Here is a 21,367-nt window from a genome sequence, read left to right as displayed (position 1 = left end):
ATACTTTTAAAAAATTATTGTCCGAACTTTTGACTGGTACTGTATATATATATATAATTTGGTTTTAGTCATTTCAATATTTCAATATTTGAAATGACTAAAACCAAATCGAAACTGTAGAAATATAGAAATTGTTTGTTGAAACCTATTGGGTGTTTCGGTTTTAGGCTATGAAAGACAACCAGGCCAAATTCTCGCATTTTCTCGCGTTGGTGGAGGCCTGGAGCGTCACTAATTTTAAATTGCGCAGTGTTAGCGGAGGCGCATCTCTCGATTGAATTAGCTTTCTCTGCAAACCGACGAATATGGCAGATATTGTCCAGGAAATTATTGAACCCATTGAGGCTGAGACAGAGGGAACATCTCAGGATGGCACGAATGGCCTGAAAATGTAACTAAAATATCGTATTTTTCTGACAATCTGTGCTGCACTCACAGGCAAGATGGAGGCTAGCTAACGTTAGCCTAGCATTAAAGCTAGCATTAAACTAGCTATGGCTTGCTATCTAGTTGCTACTTTGCTTGCTTGCTAGCTAGCTAACTGGTTGGTTATTGTCGTCTTCGTTGATCGTCAAATTTGTTTTTAGATTTGTGTAATATATCGTTATTTTACTAGGTAGTTATGCAGATAACTACATTAGTTTTATCCATCCAACCATGTGTAGCTAGCTAACGTTTAGTGTGTTTAACTCATAGAATTACCATACTAGAACGTACATGAACCGTTTGGCGGATAAAGGTCAGCCATTTTGGGCAGGGAGTTGGTCAACCATTGTTTGCCAGTACTGTGAAAAGACTGTAAATAATGCATTTGAGAAATGTATCCTTACTGTATGTTAGCCAGCTTTAGAGGAATGATTACATATTTTTGGGGAATGCCAACATTCCATTCAGACAATGCAGTCAATCCACAGCCATAAACTGGCTGAAATCAGTTGATGATGGTTATAAATGCATCAAGTAACGTTACTAATATTGCTCTCCAAGAAAACATTTTTGTGTGTATATTATATATATAACATTTTAATTCGTATCTTTATACAGAACATTTGTATAAAACTAATGAACTGTACAATATATTGCAATATTTTAGTTTGACAATTATATTACAGCATTTCTGATATGTCACATGCCTTTTCTTTTACTACATGAAGTAAAATCTGGATTATACCTCGACTGCCATCCATTCCTATTAGACTGGTTTGGATTTCTCCCTGACCAATATGGCTGCAATTTTCATCCCATTGTGGGACTTTGAAGGTGTATAACATTGGCCCCTCAGTAATTGAATAGGATTTATATGGTTTAGGTGCACAGTCCCTTAATGGAGATTTAGCTAGCGAACAGTTAGATAGCCAATAGACAGTTGGTAGTAATGTATTGCCCGTGTAGAGCCGACAGTTTGAATGGAGTCAATTTGTTGTTGAATCAAGAGTTGCCTACAGTAACTTTCCTCTCCTCTCTGAAAAGTTGACTTTGTAGCTAATTAGCCGTTTGTGTCTATAAACCCATGTTAGTTAAGGGAGATTGAAGTTGCATAAACTTATGTGCACATCTTTGTTATTTGGAACATGGGTGAAATGACCATGCCATGTAGGTTTAGGTAACATTACCTATAACAGACAAGCTAGCTGCATCCATTAATACTGTCCTCTTCTGTTTTCTTCAGAGAGCCGGAAGAAGACGAGGTTCTTGGTGATGTCCCTGCAGAAGAAGAGGACCTAGGCCTGGGTGATGACGAGGTCCTTGGAGATGAGGTCCTTGGTGAGGATGATACCCCTCTCGATGGTGACCCTATCGATGACGCCCCTTTCAATGATGCCGAAACCCTTGCAGATGACCCTACTGATGCCCCAACCCAAAATACTAAGTCTGAGCTCAAAGAAAAGATGTCCGGTGGAGGCCGCAAAGGGAACCGCTTCCACCCCTACAAAGAGAAGCAGGTCACTGGGGACAAGAAGGGCGGAGGAGGGGGTCACAGGAACCGTGTGTTCATTAGCAATATCCCCTATGACACGAAGTGGCAGGCTATTAAAGATCTGATGAGAGAGAAAGGTAATCCATCCACACACAGGGCCATGCTTCTTCTCCCTATAGAGATGAGCCCTATTCTTTCCAGCTCAGCAGGAGCTTTCTCAGTCCTCTTTGTGACCAGAACATAGACCTAGCCATATCTTCTCCTAGTTCCTTCTTTTGAGGCAACATGTTATTGTATTGCCGATATTATTATTAAGTCAGTAGAATAGACATTTCTGGATGTTTCATTTTTTACTCCTTGGTGGACACCAATTTAGCTTGGATTGAATTGAAATGTCTGTGCTTGTTAAAGTTGTTATGTAGTTAGCTACTATTGGTTTTATGATGTTGACTTCCAGCTCCAAAATGTAACCTCAGACAATTAGTAGTATTGACTACTTGATTCAGTTGAACCTGTGTTAAGGTGACAAATGATTGTTTTGTATGAATGAAACCATTGTCTTTCTGTGCTCTGAACTATTGGGTCTTTAGCTCTTCACAAAGTCTTTTTTTCAAGGTGAAAAGGACACCTTTTAAACTGTAGTGACTTCTTGCTATGTTGACAGGAACCGTGTTGACCAAACTGTTCTTCTATACTGAAGTGTGATCTGAATTCCCAGGTTGACAGTAGTTGACTGACTGTGTGTCTGTCTCAGTCGAGCCCAGGAAGGCATTGGATGGGGTTGTGTGGTGACTATTGGTCTGGGCTCACTGTTGACCAATCATGGGGAAGCATCGTAACGGCATAACCAAGGCAACGGCCTGCCCTGGAGCGAGAGTGGTGGTTCAACAGTCGACTGGTGATTTTAAATGCCTTTTGTTCTCTTGGTATTTTTCCTTTGTATGTCTCATGAAGTTGGTGAGGTTACATACGTGGAGCTCTTTAAGGATGCTGAAGGAAAGTCAAGGGTAAGTGATGTGGACCAACTCACTGCACGAGGTTTTAAATGCCCTCCACTGCAGTATATCTTTATTTACCAAGTGTTCTGTAAGGCACTGATCCAAGGGGTTATCCATGTATGTCTATGGGATGATATGTTGGTGGCTGTTAGCTAGAGCCTGTTATAGCCTAGTTGGCTGTAGAGTGATGGAGGATGTCTTCTTGTTGATTCTGGAACACTAACTTGAATTCATCTGAAACTTAGTACACCTTTGTTTTTAAGTTGTTGTAGTCTTCTCAATTGGTGTCAAAGTTTGGCAGTTGACCATTTCTCAAAGGGATTTTGATGTCTTATTGATTGACATTTTACTTTTCGGTCTTCAAATTGTTACCTTTTTATTTGGATCAATGTCACAATTATCTCTTCATGAACAAACTAATTATTTCTAAAATATTGTAGATTTTGTATAAAGTAACTTTCTTCTTTCTCCAGCGGCTCACAGTAAAATCTCACCATCGTTTATTCATCTGTAATATTATGATGCAGCCAGGAATTTGCAAACTAGGTTGTGAATGTATACAATTCAGCCATTTAATGTAATATGTAGTTTGAGAAATGGACTGTTTAGTATATACTCCTAAACAAACGTAGACACAGAACGGACATATTTGTAAGTATATCCTGAGTTGTTTTATTCCACTGAAGACGGTAAGGTACCATGTCTCTACTGGGAACAAAAAAACAAGTCTATAGCAAACCAAGTCAATGTCTTTTAAATTCACTTAACTTTTTACCTTGGATACAAGCAAAACACACTCCCCACATCAAGGCCTGTTAGCTGGCCCTTCAAGATGGATTATGTAATCCACTGATAGCATGATGTCAAATGTGTGATGATGATAACTGTTGTCAGTCTAATCACTGTCTTTGTTCATTCCCTCTGTTATGGATCTGTGTCTCTGGATCCCCTGGTGTTATCTGTACAGGGATGTGGGTAAGGAACCACATTTTTACCTGTCTAACTTTGCAACATGGTCTCAGTACATATGATCCTGTACGTATATTAGACACACTCCTTTTAATATGATGTTTTACATTTCGTATGGTATGTGTTAATTTCATATGAAATGTTAGTTACAATTTTCATATGTTATGAATTGCAGTTTGTATTATGTTAAGTTTTGCAATTTGTACAATATGTTACGAATTTGCAATGTGTATATGTTACTAATTCCAATTTGTGGCCAATGCTAGCTAGGTGGCTAACATTAGCTAGGTTAAGGGTTAGGTTAACCTCTCTGGGATATGTAGGACGCTAGCCTCCCACCTGGTCAAAATCCAGTCAAAATGCAGTGCCAAATTCAAATAAATTACTATAAAAATTAAACTTCCATGAAATCACACATTCAATATACCAAATTAAAGCTACACTTGTTGTGAATCCAGCCAACGTGTCAGATTTCAAAAATACTTTACGGCGAAAGCAAACGATGCTATTATCTCAGGATAGCACCCCAGTAAACAAAGACAGACAAGCATTTTTCAACCATCCAGGTGCAACACAAAACACAGAAATAATGATATAATTCATGCCTTACCTTTGACGAGCTTCTTCTGTTGGCACTCCAATATGTCCCAAAAACGTCACAAATGGTCCTTTTGTTCGATTAATTCCGTCTATATATATGCAAAATGTCCATTTATTTGGCGCGTTTGACCCGGTTACAACTCGCTCAACATGACTACAAAAGTTACCTGTAAGCTTTGTCCAAACATTTCAAACTACTTTTGTAATACAACTTTATGTATTTTTTTTTACGTATAAAATTGAAGACTGGATGATCTGTGTTCAATACCGGAGGAAAACAAAGCTTTCAGGTCACGCACCTCTAACAAAGAGTACACTTCCCTCATTCTGAACAGTGTTACTTCTTCATTTCTCAAAGGAAAAACCTCAACCAATATCTACAGACTGACATCAAGTGGAAGCGATAGGAACTGCAAGAAGGTCCCTTAGAAATCTGGATTCCCAATGAAAACCCATTGATGAGAGTGACCTCAAAAACAAAAAAAATCTGAGCGATTTGTCCTCGGGGTTTCGCTTGCCAAATAAGTTCTGTTATAGTCACAGACATGATTCAAACAGTTTTAGAAAGTTCAGTGTTTTCTATACACATATTATCATAGATTTGGATCTTAGCTTCTGAGTGTGGGTCATTTGGGCACGCTTTTCATCCAAAATTCCGAATGCTGCCCCTTACCCTAGAGAAGTTAACGGGTTAGGTTTAGCTAGCATGCTAAGTAGCTAAAAAGTAGTAAGTAGTTGCTAAAGTTGTCCTTGAGATTCGAACATGCAACCTTTGGGTTGCTAGACGTTATATATCCACCCCAACCAACCAACCATTTAGTTTTTTGCCTTAAGTAAACTTCTGTTTCATGTAAAAAGTGTCAAGTCATATTAATTTCAGTGTCCCGGATTAACTTGTAATATGTTAAGTCTAGTCTGAGACCAGGCGGACCCGGGGTGATTCTCAAATGACACCCTATTCCTAGGGCCCTATACAATCTGTATGAATTATATTGCGTGACTCTGTTTAGCTTCTCCCCAAATTCAGTTTTCTTTGTTTTTGTTTGTCCAAGTTTCAGTTTTTCCAGGTTTTCGCTCAAATCTTAAACCACCTCAGGAGGCCAATTTTGAGGCCTGGGGTACACACTTCAATGTCAATTATTTTGGTATACACAGCACCTAGCAATTGGCTTTTATTTTGCTTTGTTTTTGTAGTGTATGTGATGGTAGTGTTTGCCAAACAGATACCCGCTGGATTTATGCAAATAATTATTCAGCCAGGTAAGCATAGGCTACTTTGTAGTGAACATTTAGTGTAGAAGGTTTTTGGGTGAGCCTTTCCATCTACCAGAAGAGTTTATTAGCATTGTCGCAAACGTTTACATAAAGGGGTAGCTGCACGCACAGGTGGGGGAGAATTCTTGTTGCCTCTTCAGAGTTGCAGGAAATACGAATCATTGACGCATTCTGTTAACGTCTTGGGCAAATGAATACTTTTTTTTGACATTTAGTTGATTCCCTACTAAGTTGGGGCGGCAGGTTAGCGTAGTGGTTAGAACATTGGACTAGTAACCGGAAGGTTGCAAGTTCAAACCCCTGAGCTGACAAGGTACAAATCTGTCGTTCTGCCCCATAACAGGCAGTTAACCCACTGTTCCTAGGCCATTATTGAAAATATGAATTTGTTCTTAACTGACTTGCCTGGTTAAATAAAGGTAAAATAAATTTGAAAAAGTTCAATACATTTTTGAATGTTATTGTCTGGATTCTGTGGTACCGTCCTCGTGTAGGGCCCTATATTCCCCATTCAGTACACTACTTTTGACCAGAGTCACGTGGGGCTGCTAATAGGGTTCTGGTCAAAAGTAGTGTACTATAACATGGGGAATAGGGTCTATTTCAGACATACCTTAATTTCATGAGGCATTGTTATACATGTCTTCATCCACTGACTGTCTGTCCTGCAGTGTTGTGGAGTTCAAAGATGAGGAGTTTGTGAAGAAGGCCATAGAAGTCATGAACAAATATGATCTGAATGGAAGACCCCTCAATATCATGGCGGTAAGGACCTGTTCACACTAGGCACCACACGGTGATGAGAGATTAAACTTAGTGGTGTGCTAAATCTGCACTTCCAGCCTGCTGGAAATGTGGTTACATTAACATGGTTTGTAACTGTAATCACTGAGAACTAGGCCTAGTTAACGTCAAAGTTTAGAGTTGTAATTGTAGGTCGGAGGTCAAAGGATGGGGCCATAGGTGTTTAACCCCTTGTTTCCCTGCTCTAGAACCCTGATGTGGATGGCTAAAGCTCAGAGTTGAAGTAATAGATCAAAGTTTAGGGGTTATCTGTTTCCCTCTTTCAGGATCCTGATGGTGAGCGTGCTCGGCGTGTGCTGCAGCGTACAGGGGGGATGTACCCTGGAGGGGGAGGCAGGGGGCAGGAGGGGGGACCGGGTGGTGTAGGTGTACCCCCTTCCATCGCTAACAACCCCAACGTCCCCCATGAAGTTATCAGCTCTCTACGGGTCGGGCGCCTAGGGACCACTGTGTTCGTGGCCAACGTGAGGACAAGCATACACACTATACTCTCTGATGTCTGTCTCTTCTCTGTGCCTTTGTCTCTGACCATCTCACCTCACTAGATTTATATCTGCTGTATTGAAGTACCAAGTTAACCTACCAATATTCCGGTTTACCGGTTGAAGACAATTTGAGCAGTGCACTCTAAATCTCAAGTCCGACTGCGTCTTCCTAGAACTTGAAGTTCCATGTTGACCATGTTAGTTTCACTGTTCTCTATGCTATTACTAACTCGGTCTTCTCCTGTCTGTTTAGATGTGTTGTGTGGTAAGTTGTTTCTATGCTAACCCGGTCCCTCCCCTCTAACCCGGTCCCTCCCCTCTAACCCGGTCCCTCCTCCCAGCTGGACTTCAAGGTGGGCTGGAAGAAGCTGAAGGAGGTGTTTGGTATGGCAGGAACAGTGAAGAGGGCTGACGTGAAGGAGGATAAGGATGGGAAGAGCAGAGGGATGGGGACTGTTACCTTCGAACAGGCCCTGGAGGCTGTACAGGCTATCTGTATCCTTTATATACTACCACAGAACACACCCACCTTCCAACAGGCTGCAGATTCTATCTGTATCTTTATATATTATATACTACCACAGAACACACCCACCCTCCAACAGGCTGCAGATTCTATCTATCTTTATATATTATATACTACCACAGAACACACCCACCCTCCAACAGGCTGCAGATTCTATCTGTATCTTTATATATTATATACTACCACAGAACACACCCACCCTCCAACAGGCTGCAGATTCTATCTGTATCTTTATATATTATATACTACCACAGAACAACAGGCTGCAGATTCTATCTGTATCTTTATCCAACAGGCTGCAGATTCTATCTGTATCTTTATATATTATATACTACCACAGAACACACCCACCCTCCAACAGGCTGCAGATTCTATCTGTATCTTTATACATTATATACTACGTTTCACTGTTAGTTTAGGAAGCATGTGACAATTTTATTTTTATTGTTGGCATTCTTAACTTTGTTCTCTAGCCATGTTCAACGGCCAAATGCTGTTTGACAGACAGATGCATGTTAAGATGGTACGTGTGCTTTGTTATTTGTTTCTGATTTCTAAACCCTGTACACAGTTAATCTGTGGGGAAGGTCATGGAGGTCATTGGGGTGGCAGGTAGCCTAGTGGTTCGAGCTTTGGACTTGTAACCGAAAGGTTGCAAGATCGAATCTCCAAACTGACACTGTAAAAATCTGTCATTCTGCCCCTGAACAAGGCAGTTAACCCACTGTTCCCCAGTAGGCCGTCATTGAAAATAAGAATGAGTTCTTACCTGACTTGCCTAGTTAAATAAAATAGAGGCTGTTACATGTTGGTGTGGTAATATGTTGTGTGAGAACCACCTCTTGATATGTTGTTTCTGTGTGTTTCAGGATGACAAGTCTATGCCAGCTGATGATTTCCACCCGGTGGAGAAAGCTCCTCAGTTACCACGTGAGTACACATCCTGTCCTTTCTGGCCATCTCTAGAAAACACCTACATGTTAGAATGACTTCAGCATTATCTCTATTAGAAATGGGTCGTGTTGTCAGCTAGTTGGCTCAGTGTTCTGTTCTCCAGTGAACCAAGGCATTGCATAAGGGATGTTATGTTTGTGTGGTCAAACAAACTCCAACTCTCTGTGTCCTCTGTGTGTAGGGGGTCTGGGAGGGATTGGGATGGGCCTGGGACCAGGAGGACAACCTATCAACGCCAACCGGCTGAGTGGTGGAGGAGGAATGGGCAACATGGGCCCTGCAGGTCAGTACTGACCCCTAACCTCGCCATAGTACTCCAGCAAACACACTGTTACTATTTAAACCACACACACAGACTGCAGGTTAGTACTGACCCCTAACCTCGCTATAGTACTCCAGCAAACACACTGTTACTATTTAAACCACACACACAGACTGCAGGTTAGTACTGACCCCTAACCTCGCTATAGTACTCCAGCAAACACACTGTTACTATTTAAACCACACACACAGACTGCAGGTTAGTACTGACCCCTAACCTCGCTATAGTACTCCAGCAAACACACTGTTACTATTTAAACCACACACACAGACTGCAGGTTAGTAACTGACAAACCCTGTTACTATTTAACCAGACTGCTATAGTACTCCAGCAAACACACTGTTACTATTTAAACCACACACAGACTGCAGGTCAGTACTGACCCCTAACCTCGCTATAGTACTCCAGCAAACACACTGTTACTATTTAAACCACACACACAGACTGCAGGTCAGTACTGACCCCTAACCTCGCTATAGTACTCCAGCAAACACACTGTTACTATTTAAACCACACACACAGACTGCAGGTCAGTACTGACCCCTAACCTCGCCTATAGTACTCCAGCAAACACACTGTTACTATTTAAACCACACACACAGACTGCAGGTTAGTACTGACCCCTAACCTCGCTATAGTACTCCAGCAAACACACTGTTACTATTTAAACCACACACACAGACTGCAGGTTAGTACTGACCCCTAACCTCGCTATAGTACTCCAGCAAACACACTGTTACTATTTAAACCACACACAGACTGCAGGTTAGTACTGACCCCTAACCTCGCTATAGTACTCCAGCAAACACACTGTTACTATTTAAACCACACACACAGACAGACTGCAGGTACTCCAGCAAACACACTGTTACTGACCCCTAACCTCGCTATAGTACTCCAGCAAACACACTGTTACTATTTAAACCACACACACAGACTGCAGGTTAGTACTGACCCCTAACCTCGCCTATAGTACTCCAGCAAACACACTGTTACTATTTAAACCACACACACAGACTGCAGGTTAGTACTGCAAACACACTGTTAATATTTAAACCACACACACAGACTGCAGGTTAGTACTGCCATAGTACTCCAGCAAACACACTGTTACTATTTAAACCACACACACAGACTGCAGGTTAGTACTGACCCCTAACCTCGCCATAGTACTCCAGCAAACACACTGTTACTATTTAAACCACACACACAGACTGCAGGTTAGTACTGACCCCTAACCTCGCCATAGTACTCCAGCAAACACACTGTTACTATTTAAACCACACACACAGACTGTAGGTCGGTACTGACCCCTAACCTCGCCATAGTACTCCAGCAAACACACTGTTACTATTTAAACCACACACACAGACTGCAGGTCGGTACTGACCCCTAACCTCGCCATAGTACTCCAGCAAACACACTGTTACTATTTAAACCACACACACAGACTGTAGGTCGGTACTGACCCCTAACCTCGCCATAGTACTCCAGCAAACACACTGTTACTATTTAAACCACACACACAGACTGCAGGTCGGTACTGACCCCTAACCTCGCCATAGTACTCCAGCAAACACACTGTTACTATTTAAACCACACACACAGACTGCAGGTCAGTACTGACCCCTAACCTCGCCATAGTACTCCAGCAAACACACTGTTACTATTTAAACCACACACACAGACTGCAGGTCAGTGGAGGAGCCAGTCGGTTCATACATACGATAGTTATCGGTTGTGAAGAGTAGCTGTATGTTTTAAACCCTCTGTCTGTTGTTCCTGTACCTTCTCCAAGCACTTACATCACATACTGACGGCCCCCTCGACCACTGACGTGGGTGGAAAGTTATCTAGAGGTCATGTAGAATAAGCTTTAGTACAAAACAAATCCGTGTGAGATGTGAAGTGTGTGATTCTGTCTGTCAGGTATGGAGGGAGGATATGGAGGGATGAGCAGACTAGGAGGTAAGGTCCTAGATAATAGATCTCTACTGATTCACACTGTTAAATGACTGGACAACACATGGGTTGTTGTGACTATCCATTAATATAATACTGTGTGTTTCCTGGAGGGTTCGGTGGCATGGACAGCATGGGGGGATTCGGAGCCAGAGACATGGGACGGATGGGAGGTAAGGGGACACACATCTTGGGCTGGGAATTGCCAGGGACCTTACGATGCGGCAGGGTAGCCTAGTGGTTAGTGCGTTGGACTAGTAACCGGAAGGTTGCAAGTTCAAATCCCCGAGCTGACAAGGTACAAATCTGTCGTTCTGCCCCTGAACAGGCAGTTAACCCACTGTTCCGTCATTGAAAATAAGAATTTGTTCTTAACTGACTTGCCTAGTTAAATAAAGGTACAAAAAAAAAAATATATATATATATATATCACAATTCTATATACAGTGGGGCAAAAATGTATTGTCAGCCAACAATTGTGCAAGTTCTCCCACTTAAAGATGAGAGGCCTGTAATTTTCATCATAGGTACACTTCAACTATGACCGACAAAATGAGGAGAACGAATCCAGAAAATCACATTGTAGGATTTTTAATTAATTTATTTGCAAATTATGGTGGAAAATAAGAATTTGGTCACCTACAAACACATAAGATTTCTGGCTCTCACAGACCTGTAACTTCTTTAAGAGGCTCCTCTGTCCTCCACTCGTTACCTGTATTAATGCCACCTGTTTGAACTTGTTATCAGTATAAAAGACACCTGTCCACAACCTCAAACAGTCACATTCCAAACTCCACTATGGCCAAGACCTAAGAGCTGTCAAAGGACACCAGAAACAAAATTGTAGACTGAATCTGCAATAGGTAAGCAGCTTGGTTTGAAGAAATCAACTGTGGGAGCAATTATTAAGACCTGCAATCTTTGGAGGGAGTTGAAAGTCCATGCTGCTCTAGAGGAGATCTGCATGGAGGAATGGGCCAAAATACCAGCAACAGTGTGTGAAAATGTTGTGAAGACTTACAGAAAACGTTTGACCTCTGTCATTGCCAACAAAGGGTATATAACAAAGTATTGAGAAACTTTTGTTATTGACCAAATACTTATTTCCCACCATAATTTGCAAATAAATTCATAAAAATCCTACAATGTGATTTTCTGGATTTTTTTCCCTTCTCATTTTGTCATATTTGAAGTGTACCTATGATGAAAATTACAGGACTCTCATCTTTTTAAGTGGGAGAACTTGCACAATTGTTGGCTGACTAAATACTTTTATGCCCCACTGTATGCATTGTGATTCAATACTAGGATTTGATGTTCTAAAACATATCATGATATGTCTGTGGTAGACATGAGACAGCATAGGAATTAGTTTTGATCAATCAGGGAAATGTATAAGTGCTGAAAACATGTTGACTCACTATTTAAAAAGATGAGAACAAGCTATAGGATAAAAATAGCGGTGTTTGGTGCAGGTACAGCTGACTAGCGCTAGCTAACGCTACCTAGCAAAAAACTATACTTGGAGTCAAAATATCAATATAATATCATCCAAAATAATATTGCTATGTAACTATAGACCCCCCCCATCACCACTAAGGACAAAATAATTGTCTCAAACTATTTAAATGCTCCTGAAGTTTAATGTGAACTTTCCACTGAGTATATTTCTGACTGCCATCGTCCTCTCTCTCTCTCCTTCACTTCCCCCTTTCCAGACATGTCCTACCGCTCAGGGGGGATGGGAGGAGGGATGGACAGAGACTTTGGTCGCAGTGACATGTCTATGAGCAGAGGCTTCGGAGACTCCTTTGGAGGAATGGGTGAGTAGTTTACACCCTCCCTCACTTTCTCTCACACACACCTGTCACTGTCAGTCATCATAGGTATAACCCATTCCATAGTCCTCATATATCCATCCACTAACAGCATGGTCAGTGGTGGGCATTATACTGGGCATGTAGCAGCTTGGAACTGGCACCTGCAGGTAGACTGTACGAAGAGCTGAATCACAACTCCTGTATGGGGAACACAACACTGCTCAAGTTCATATTCAGCCCTATGGCTCCAACATGTTACTGACAGATGGTTGTGTGCTGTAACTTGTTTGTGTTGTGATGTGCTGATAGGTTGTGGTAACGTGTGTGTGATGCCGTGCGTTCTCTCCATCAGGAGGAGGTTATGGAGGAGACATGGGCAGTTTTGGCATGGGGCCCATTGGGGGAGGATTAGGTACACCGAACATTACATTAACATCTCTCACTGTCTGTTAGCACACCCATTTCATACTGCCAATGTTTCACTGTGCTTGACCTTGATTTGATGTGTGGGAGTGCTGGGCTGGAACTAAAGCCTGCACAACCCCTGAATACCATTACGGTAGGGATTCCGATCTGTGGTGCTCACTCATATTCCCTGTGTCCTCTACTAGGTGGCTTGGGCAGCCGGTCCATGGAGCGGATGGGCTCTGGCTATGACCGTATGGGGGGGGGCATGGCCATGAACAGAGGGTTCGGGGGCTACGGAGGAGCCATGTCTGACAGAGCCAAGGGAGGATGTCAGATCTTTGTCAGAAATGTATGTTTTATAAATGAATACTGAATACTGTATAAATGTGCATTATGACGTGTTGTGCACACACCCCTTTTTAAGCACATTAAAGCACCGAACACATGTTTAATAAGGCTGATCAAATCCACTATATGTACTGCTGGGTATTTACATCATGGACACACATTAAGTAGCGTGAATTGGACGAACTTGTAGACAGACTAGGCGTCATCTAGCTCTGTGAAAATGCCCCCTAAAGTAGTTAGAATTGTATGCCCCTGTGTTCTAATGTCCTGTGTTGTGTTGTAGCTGTCCTATGACCTGACCTGGCAGAAACTGAAGGAGAAGTTCAGTGTCTGTGGTAAGCCTCTCCAATCAGTCTACTGTACTCAATAACCTGCAGATGGATTGAATGTAGCTTTGATCTGCAGTAATGAAATGGCTTTAGCAGTGTCAGTGCTTACACTGTCTACTGCTCTTTCTTCTCTCTCATCACCCCTTTCTTACTCCCTCTCCAGGCCAGGTGATGTTTGCAGAGATTAAGATGGAGGGAGGAAAGTCTAAGGGCTGTGGTACGGTCAGGTTTGACTCCCCAGAGAGCGCTAACCAGGCCTGCAGGATGATGAACGGAACCAAGATCAGCGGTCGCGAGGTTGACGTCCGCATCGACCGCAACGCCTAGAGTCACACACATACACGGTTACGACAACTGCGCGTTCCATCTCCAACTGCTTTTGTTTTGTTTTAAAAACACATTTTCCACGTATCCGTGTTTCCATGACTATTGGATGTGTATAAGGTCTGTTTTTCTTTTAATCTTCCATAGTTTTTTTTTGTAAGCCCTTTTCTTTTTGTGGGTCATAAGTTTATTTGAATGAATAAACATTTTAATTTTTCAACTTTGTTGTAAATGTTACTGTGGGATCAAAGGCTACTGGCTAGTTCATAGAAGGCCTGTGTGGGTGTGTTTAATTGAATACAAAGGTTAATTGCAGGTAAAACACCATATATAAAATGTCCTCTGGAGCTAGCCAAAATATCACTAACTAAAGACCTTTTCTACACTGGAGGGAACCAGATCACAATGCTGTAGGAGAATCAAGTAGTGAAGTTAACTGATATGACACGTTGACAAAATGTGTGAAACTAGTGTCCAGAAATGTTTAGTTTGTAATGTAGTAGGATCTTTGATTAGTATACACTGGGAGTCTTAAACCAGCTCTGCTAGCTGGAGCTAGACACCAACTGAAATGGTGTTCATGACAAGTGGACAACTGAATGGAACTTTTCCTTCATCTTAAACAGTTTCAGGCGCCGTCTCTGACCTGACAGTCAAGACCAGTGGAAACGTTTGGGTTTCTTCTCTTTACGAGTGTGTCCTCACTCCTTACTGTTGAGCAACACAGGCTGCTTGTAAACACTTATCTGTTCTGCCTGCACAATAGCCCCTTCCCTCCCTCATTCACTATCCTTGTTCACCAGCATTGAGTAATGACAGGTTATCCATTATATTGACCAGACTAGTGACTGCTTTAATGAAATATCTCTTTAAAATTGGAATGCAGTTGGGAGGAGGCAAGCTCAGCTGGGAACATTCTAGCCATTGAGAGGGCAGAAACACTTGAACAGGCACAACTATTATATAAAGTTGCTGGGAAGTCATGTGTCCTTATATCAGTACACTCATAACCTAAGTATTGCGAAATTACTATTTGATCAAATTAACCTCATGTAGCAAGAAGGCCATTCCATTTTTCTGTTGACCAAATATGACAAACCTCCATACAGAAACTCGGCTTGTGAAAAAAATGAAGTAAATGCCACCTGCTGGTGACAGATTTTTGGCCCAGTTATCCCTCTCGCTTTGCCTCTTCCTCTCTGGTAATGACCAGATAAGGTCAGAGGAGTCCAGTAGAATATTACAAAGCAGCTTTATTTCCCTGAGTTAGAGGTCAGAGGTGAAAGGCAGTGTTACTGGGTCATTCTCAGATAGTATGGAGTCTGTGGGGCTGAATCTCAAATCACACCCTGTAACCGTCAAACTCAACTCTGGACATTGAAGCCAGTTCCACTGCATTTGATCTAATCAGGAAATGACTTCGGCATGGCTGTAGTTAATCATCAGGTAGAACAGAAAAGCAGCAGGCTCCAGACCTCATAGGGTCAGAGTTGAGTACCCCTACATGTATTTACACTTCTTTTGGCCAGAGACCTACGTTGGGGAAAGGTGTCATTTGAGATGTAGCCTGGATCCTGGTCTTGGCACCCAGTCCTGGGCCTGTATTCATAAAGTGTGTCAGTAGGAGTGTTTAGATCAGCGGTATTCAAACTTTTACAGTGGGGACCACATTTTTTCACCATTTCTCACTACTCCACCAATACATCAGCAAATAACCTGTTCATTGTATTTTCATCTCTTATCGAAACAAAAACAAACCAATAAATACATTTACTCGATACAATTTTATTTTTCTAAAAAATGTTTGTATCGTGTCCCATACAATAATTTGTACTGTTATTTTTTTGTTTAAAAAAAAGTATTTGAATTTGGTGATCCAACACTCCTAATCTGTCCACAAACCCAACTGCTAGTGGGGTCGCGACCCGAATTCGAATTCCACTGATTTAGATCATAATGAATAAGAGGACGTGGACAGGGTGGACCTGATCCTATATCAGTACTCTGTGAATCTGCCCTGTATCTGGGTTCTGTATAAATGGTCTGAGTGTCAAAGAGGTTGGTTCTGGGTGGTCTGGTTCTGGGGAGGGCTGCAGTGTGGACTCCATCGCTGCCACTCAGACACTACACAGTCTGATGAGTGCGGCCTGCAGCAGCGCTGTGTGTGTTGTTGTACGTCTCTGTGTGTTTATCAGTGTATCAGTCGCCACACAGTCTGACAGGGTTGTTCCCTATGATGCCCAGTTCGTAGAGGATGGCCAGAGTGGCAAAAACAACATAGCAGAACAGAGAGACGATCCCCAGCTTCCAGTCCAGCTTCCAGCCGTTTATATGGACCGCCACGAAGAGAAAGACGATGGAGAGGAGGAGGGTGGCGGAGATGAAAACCAGACCGGTGCTGTTGACCTCCACAGGGTTAACCGTGTCCACAAACACTGTCTTAATGAACCAGGGAAGACCCAGACACAGCATGTCAAAAACATTAGAACCCACGATGTTGGACATGGCCATATCGGCTTTACCTGGAACAGAGCAGGAGAGAGGGGTGGAGAGGAGGAGAGAAAGGAGGAGCGAGAGGGGAGAGAGAGGAGGAGACAAGAGAGGGGGAGAGAGAGGAGGAGTGAGGGGAGGATAGAGGGGAGGTGCGGGGGGAAGAGAGAGAGGAGGTGCGGGGGGAAGAGAGAGAGGGGAGGAGATAGGGGAGGAGAGAGGGGCGAAGAGAGAGGAGAGAGAGGAGGAGAGAGATGACATATTACACTATGTTGTACATGTCTGTTTTACCTTCACTACATGACCAAAAGTATGTGGACACCTGCTCGTCAGGCATTAATATGGAGTTGGTCCCCCCTTTGCTGCTACAACAGCCTCCACTCTTCTGGGAAGGCTTTCCACTAGATGTTGGAACATTGCTGCAGGGACTTGCTTCCATTCAACAACAAGCATTTATGAGGTTGGACACTGATGTTGAGCAATTAGGCTTGGCTCGCAGTCGGCATTCCAATTCATCCCAAAGGGGTTCTATTGGGTTGAGGTCAGGGCTCTGTGCAGGCCAGTCAGGTTCTTCCACACTGATCTTGACCAACCATTTCTGTATGGACCTCTCTTTGTGCATGGGCCATTGTCACGATGAAACAGGAAAGTGCCTTCCACAACCTGTTGCCACAAAGTTGGAAGCACAGAATCGTCTAGAACAGGGGTGTCAAAGTCAAATGGACGGAGGGCCAAATAAAAAATTTAGCTGACTGTTCGAATGTTCATTGAAAATTTTTTAAATGGCGCATATAGTTTGAACCTAATTGAACCTACTGAAAACCTAACAAATATACAATATGATCAGAACAATATTTTCTTATGGCTCTGGTAATCTTTAATTTTCAACAGACACAAAAGACAAATTTCCTTTATATAAAAACATAACATGAAAAAAACAGCACCATCAGTAGCCTATATTTTCTATTTTAGCAAAAGTGGGCTAAATTTCTTCAAAGAAAAAAACAATAATAGCAATTTTCTATCATCCACTCAACTGAAATATTTTAAAAATATAAATGGATTGAAATACAATAAAATTGCAAAAATCTATTAATCAAAAACAACACTTTGTTTAAGGAGAAGTAACATGCAGTGAAAACAAATATTAAACTTTAACTTACTTGAACTGAGTAAAAACTCTAAATATGTGATTGCACAGTAATGTTCACTTGTTTGAGGGTTGAGGGTGATACTTGGTGGTGTCCCATCTTTTCCACAAGTTCATCAATGTTCGAGGTAGGCTCTGAGCTGAGGAAATCCTCAGAATTGAGTGGAGGTGTTCAGCAGTAAGTCGACTTCTGTGTGATGTTTTGTTCAAGTTCATCAAAGAAAACAGTTGTTCACACAGGTATGTGCTGCCAAACATAGACAACGTTTGAGCAGCCTGGATGCGCAGCTGGGCATTGTGTCGGGGGAGGAAACGGGCGAACAGCAGCATATTTTGCCCTCAGTGCATCATTGCATTGGAGGTCAATCAACTCCATTTGGCGGTTTGGTGGTGAGCTTTCCACGTCAACAGCAAATGGGTTACCGAGCAGTTCCAACCTGCTTTTTTGTGCTTCAAAGTCAGCAAATCGGCGTCGAAAGTCAGCGGCAAGCATACTATTTTATCAGCCAACTGTGCGCTCGGGGAACGCACTGGTAGAGAGCTTCTCTTTCATGGTCTGGCAGCTGGGAAAGTGGCTCAAATTTTCTTTCCGCAGCGTCTCCCACAGAGTCAGTTTGGTTTTAAATGCCTTCACTGTACTGTACATATCAGAGATGACACGATCCCGACCCTGCAGCTGCAAGTTCATTGCATTCAGATGACTCGTAATGTCACACAGAAAAGCCATTTCACACAGAAACATTTGTCTCGGAGTTGTGTTGTGTCTTTCCCTTTGCTTCCAGAACAGACAAATCTCCTCATGAAGCTCAGAAACATCTTTGAAGCACCTTTCCCTGGAGCCATCGCACCTCTGTGTGATAAGGCAAATCACCATGCTCCGTTTCTAACTCCGTCAGAAATGCCTTGAACTGGCGGTGATTCAAACCTTTGGCTCTGATAAAGTTAACTGTGCGCGTGATGATGCTCATTACATGCTCCATTTTCAAGGCTTTACCGCCAACGCTTCCTGGTGTATGATACAATGATAAGCTGTCAGCTCACCTGTCGCGTTTTCCTCTTGCATCTTTTCCCGTATCTTCGCCACCAGTCCGCTCCTGTGTCCACACATCGCAGGTGCTCCGTCGGTTGTCAAACCCACAGTTTTTCCCAAGGCAGCTCCATCTCATTTACACATCTTGACACCTCTTCATACAAATCAGTTGTGCCATGCATAGGACGTAAAGCCAAAAACTCCTCTGTCACGCTTAGGCTGGAGTCCACTCCGCGGATGAAAATTGACAACTGGGCAATGTCAGAAATGTCGGTGAATCATCCACAGCCAAGAATATGCAATGAAATCTTTTCCCTTTTCACAAGCTGCTCTTTTAGATTGATGGACAACTGGTCTACTCTCTCGGCAATGGTGTTTCTGCTCAGACTCACATTTAAAAAGAGTTGCCTTTTTCTGGGCAAACTTCGTCACAAACTTTAATCTGCAGTTTTTGATGAAATCCCCCTCCGTAAATGGCCGGGCTGATTTAGATCTCTTCTGCCAAAATAAAACTGGCCTTGACAGCAGCCTGGCCTTGTGATTTGGCTTTTTTGAACAGAGCCTGTCGAGATTTGAGGCCTCGTTTTAATTCACTGCCTTTTGTAGCCTTTGTTCCATGTCCATATTCTTGTTTTTGTCCGCGTGTTTCGTTTCTCGTCTCAGATTATACTCTTTCAGTACCGCCACACTTTCTCCACACAGAAGACACACAGGTTTTCCAGCTACCTCCGTGAACAAATACTCCGACTCCCACCTTGTTTGAAACCCCGGTTCTCAGTGTCCACCTTCCGTTTTGCCATTTTGATGGGTATCTGAAAGTTAATTTTACTGTGATGCTGACAACTGCTGTGCCAATAAATATTGAAATGAAGCAGCCTACTGCTCGGTGCGTCACCGTTGCATTGTGGGAAATGTAGTATTGGTGCGTGTAAAGATCTGCGGGCTCGGCTTGCTGCGGTCTGCGGGCACGGTTCTAATAATAAATCAAGATCATCCCAGGGGCCGTAAAAAACCTTCCCGGATGAAGCGGGCCTTGACTCTGACATATGTGGTCTAGAATGTCATTGTATGCTGTAGCGTTATGATTTCCTTTCACTGGAACTAAGGGGCCCGAACCATGAAAAACAGCCCAGACCATTATTCTTCCTCTACCAAACTTTACAGTTAACACTTTGCATTCTGGCAGGTAGCATTCTCCTGGCATCCGCCAAACCCAGATTTGTCCGTCGGACTGCTAGCTGGTGAAGCGTAATTCATCACTCCAGAGAACTCGTTTCCACTGCTCCAGAGTCCAATTGGACGAGCTTTACACCACTCCAGCCGACGCTTGGCATTACGCATGGTGATTTTACTGTGTGCAGCTGCTCGGCCATGGAAACCCATTTCATGAAGCTCCCGAAGAACAGTTATTGTGCTGACGTTGCTTCCAGAGGCAGTTTGGAACTAGGTAGTGAGTGTTGCAACCGAGGACAGACAATTTTTACTAGATGCTTCAAAACTCGGCGGTCCAGTTCTGTGAGCTCATGTGGCCCACCACATCGTGGCTGAGCCGTTGTTGCTCATAGACATTCCACTTCACAATAATAGCACTTACAGTTGACCAGGGCAGCTCTAACAGGGCAGAAATTTGACTAACTGACTTGTTGGAAAGGTGGCATCCTATGACGGTGCCATGTTGAAAGTCATTGAGCTCTTTAATAGGGGTCATTTACAGCCAATGTTTGTCTATGGAGATTACATGGCGGTGTACTCGATTTTATACACCTGTCAGCAACGGGGTGTCCACATACACTATATACACAAAAGTAAGAGAGAGATGGGACTTAAGTATGACTTGAACGATTATGATAAGGAGGACATCGAGTGGAATAATTAGCAGCTGTGGGCTCCATTTCGCCCTGAAGTAATATGTCTCTATGTATCTACTGACCTAGAAAAGAGATGTATCTCAGGGGGACTAAAGGTCAGAAAGGATCAGAAATGAAGCTACAGTAGTAATTACCTTCTCTGGCAACCATGACACTAGCCACTGTGTCTGGTATACTGGTCCCTGCAGCTAACAGAGTCAGGCCCATCACTGTGTCTGGGATACCCAGAGTCTCTCCTGTTACACACAACACAGAAAACACACAGTCAGATACACAGGACATAAAGACAGGCCCATCACTGTGTCTGGGATACCCAGAGTCTCTCCTGATACACACAACACAGAGAACACACAGTCAGATACACTGGACATAAAGACAGGCCCATCACTGTGTCTGGGATACCCAGAGTCTCTCCTGTTACACACAACACAGAGAACACACAGTCAGATACACTGGACATAAAGACAGGCCCATCACTGTGTCTGGGATACCCAGAGTCTCTCCTGTTACACACAACACAGAAAACACACAGTCAGATACACAGGACATAAAGACAGGCCCACAGGCCCATCACTGTGTCTGGGATACCCAGAGTCTCTCCTGATACACACAACACAGAGAACACACAGTCAGATACACTGGACATAAAGACAGGCCCATCACTGTGTCTGGGATACCCAGAGTCTCTCCTGTTACACACAACACAGAAAACACACAGTCAGATACACAGGACATAAAGACAGGCCCATCACTGTGTCTGGGATACCCAGAGTCTCTCCTGTTA

The 21,367-nt window shown here is 42.9% G+C and overlaps 2 protein-coding genes across 4 annotated transcripts in view; one reads left to right on the top strand and one right to left on the bottom strand.

The window, feature by feature from the left end:
* The first annotated feature begins 211 nt into the window (after positions 1-211).
* myef2 (myelin expression factor 2) lies at positions 212-14,265 on the top strand. Of its 3 annotated transcripts, XM_046345533.1 has the most exons (17): positions 212-391; positions 1,670-2,055; positions 2,873-2,925; positions 3,884-3,891; positions 6,432-6,525; positions 6,831-7,028; positions 7,391-7,544; positions 8,049-8,098; positions 8,445-8,505; positions 8,711-8,812; positions 10,781-10,819; positions 10,927-10,986; positions 12,535-12,639; positions 12,989-13,048; positions 13,248-13,393; positions 13,676-13,727; positions 13,885-14,265. In XM_046345533.1, exons 1-17 carry the CDS (start codon positions 306-308, stop codon positions 14,046-14,048), a joined length of 1,818 nt encoding a protein of 605 aa, XP_046201489.1. In that variant the 5' UTR covers positions 212-305; the 3' UTR covers positions 14,049-14,265. The 3 variants fall into 3 exon arrangements, with proteins under 3 accessions (XP_046201489.1, XP_046201490.1, XP_046201491.1); XM_046345534.1 differs by lacking the exon at positions 10,781-10,819; XM_046345535.1 differs by lacking the exon at positions 12,989-13,048.
* Positions 14,266-15,814: 1,549 nt separating this feature from the next.
* Positions 15,815-21,367, bottom strand: part of LOC124033515 (sodium/potassium/calcium exchanger 5-like) — a 24,413-nt gene continuing 18,860 nt past the window's right edge. Inside the window, exons 8-9 of the mRNA XM_046345536.1 lie at positions 20,718-20,819; positions 15,815-16,567 (exon numbers count right to left, since the gene is read on the bottom strand). Of these exons, the coding sequence (XP_046201492.1) occupies positions 16,245-16,567; positions 20,718-20,819 (425 nt within the window). The 3' untranslated portion in view covers positions 15,815-16,244. The remainder of the gene's footprint in view (positions 16,568-20,717; positions 20,820-21,367) is intronic.

The sequence above is a fragment of the Oncorhynchus gorbuscha genome, linkage group LG04, assembly GCF_021184085.1.
Source record: "Oncorhynchus gorbuscha isolate QuinsamMale2020 ecotype Even-year linkage group LG04, OgorEven_v1.0, whole genome shotgun sequence".
NCBI classification, from domain to species: domain Eukaryota; kingdom Metazoa; phylum Chordata; class Actinopteri; order Salmoniformes; family Salmonidae; genus Oncorhynchus; species Oncorhynchus gorbuscha.
Note: the sequence above shows the minus strand (reverse complement) of the source record. Positions and strands in the feature narration are given on the sequence as shown.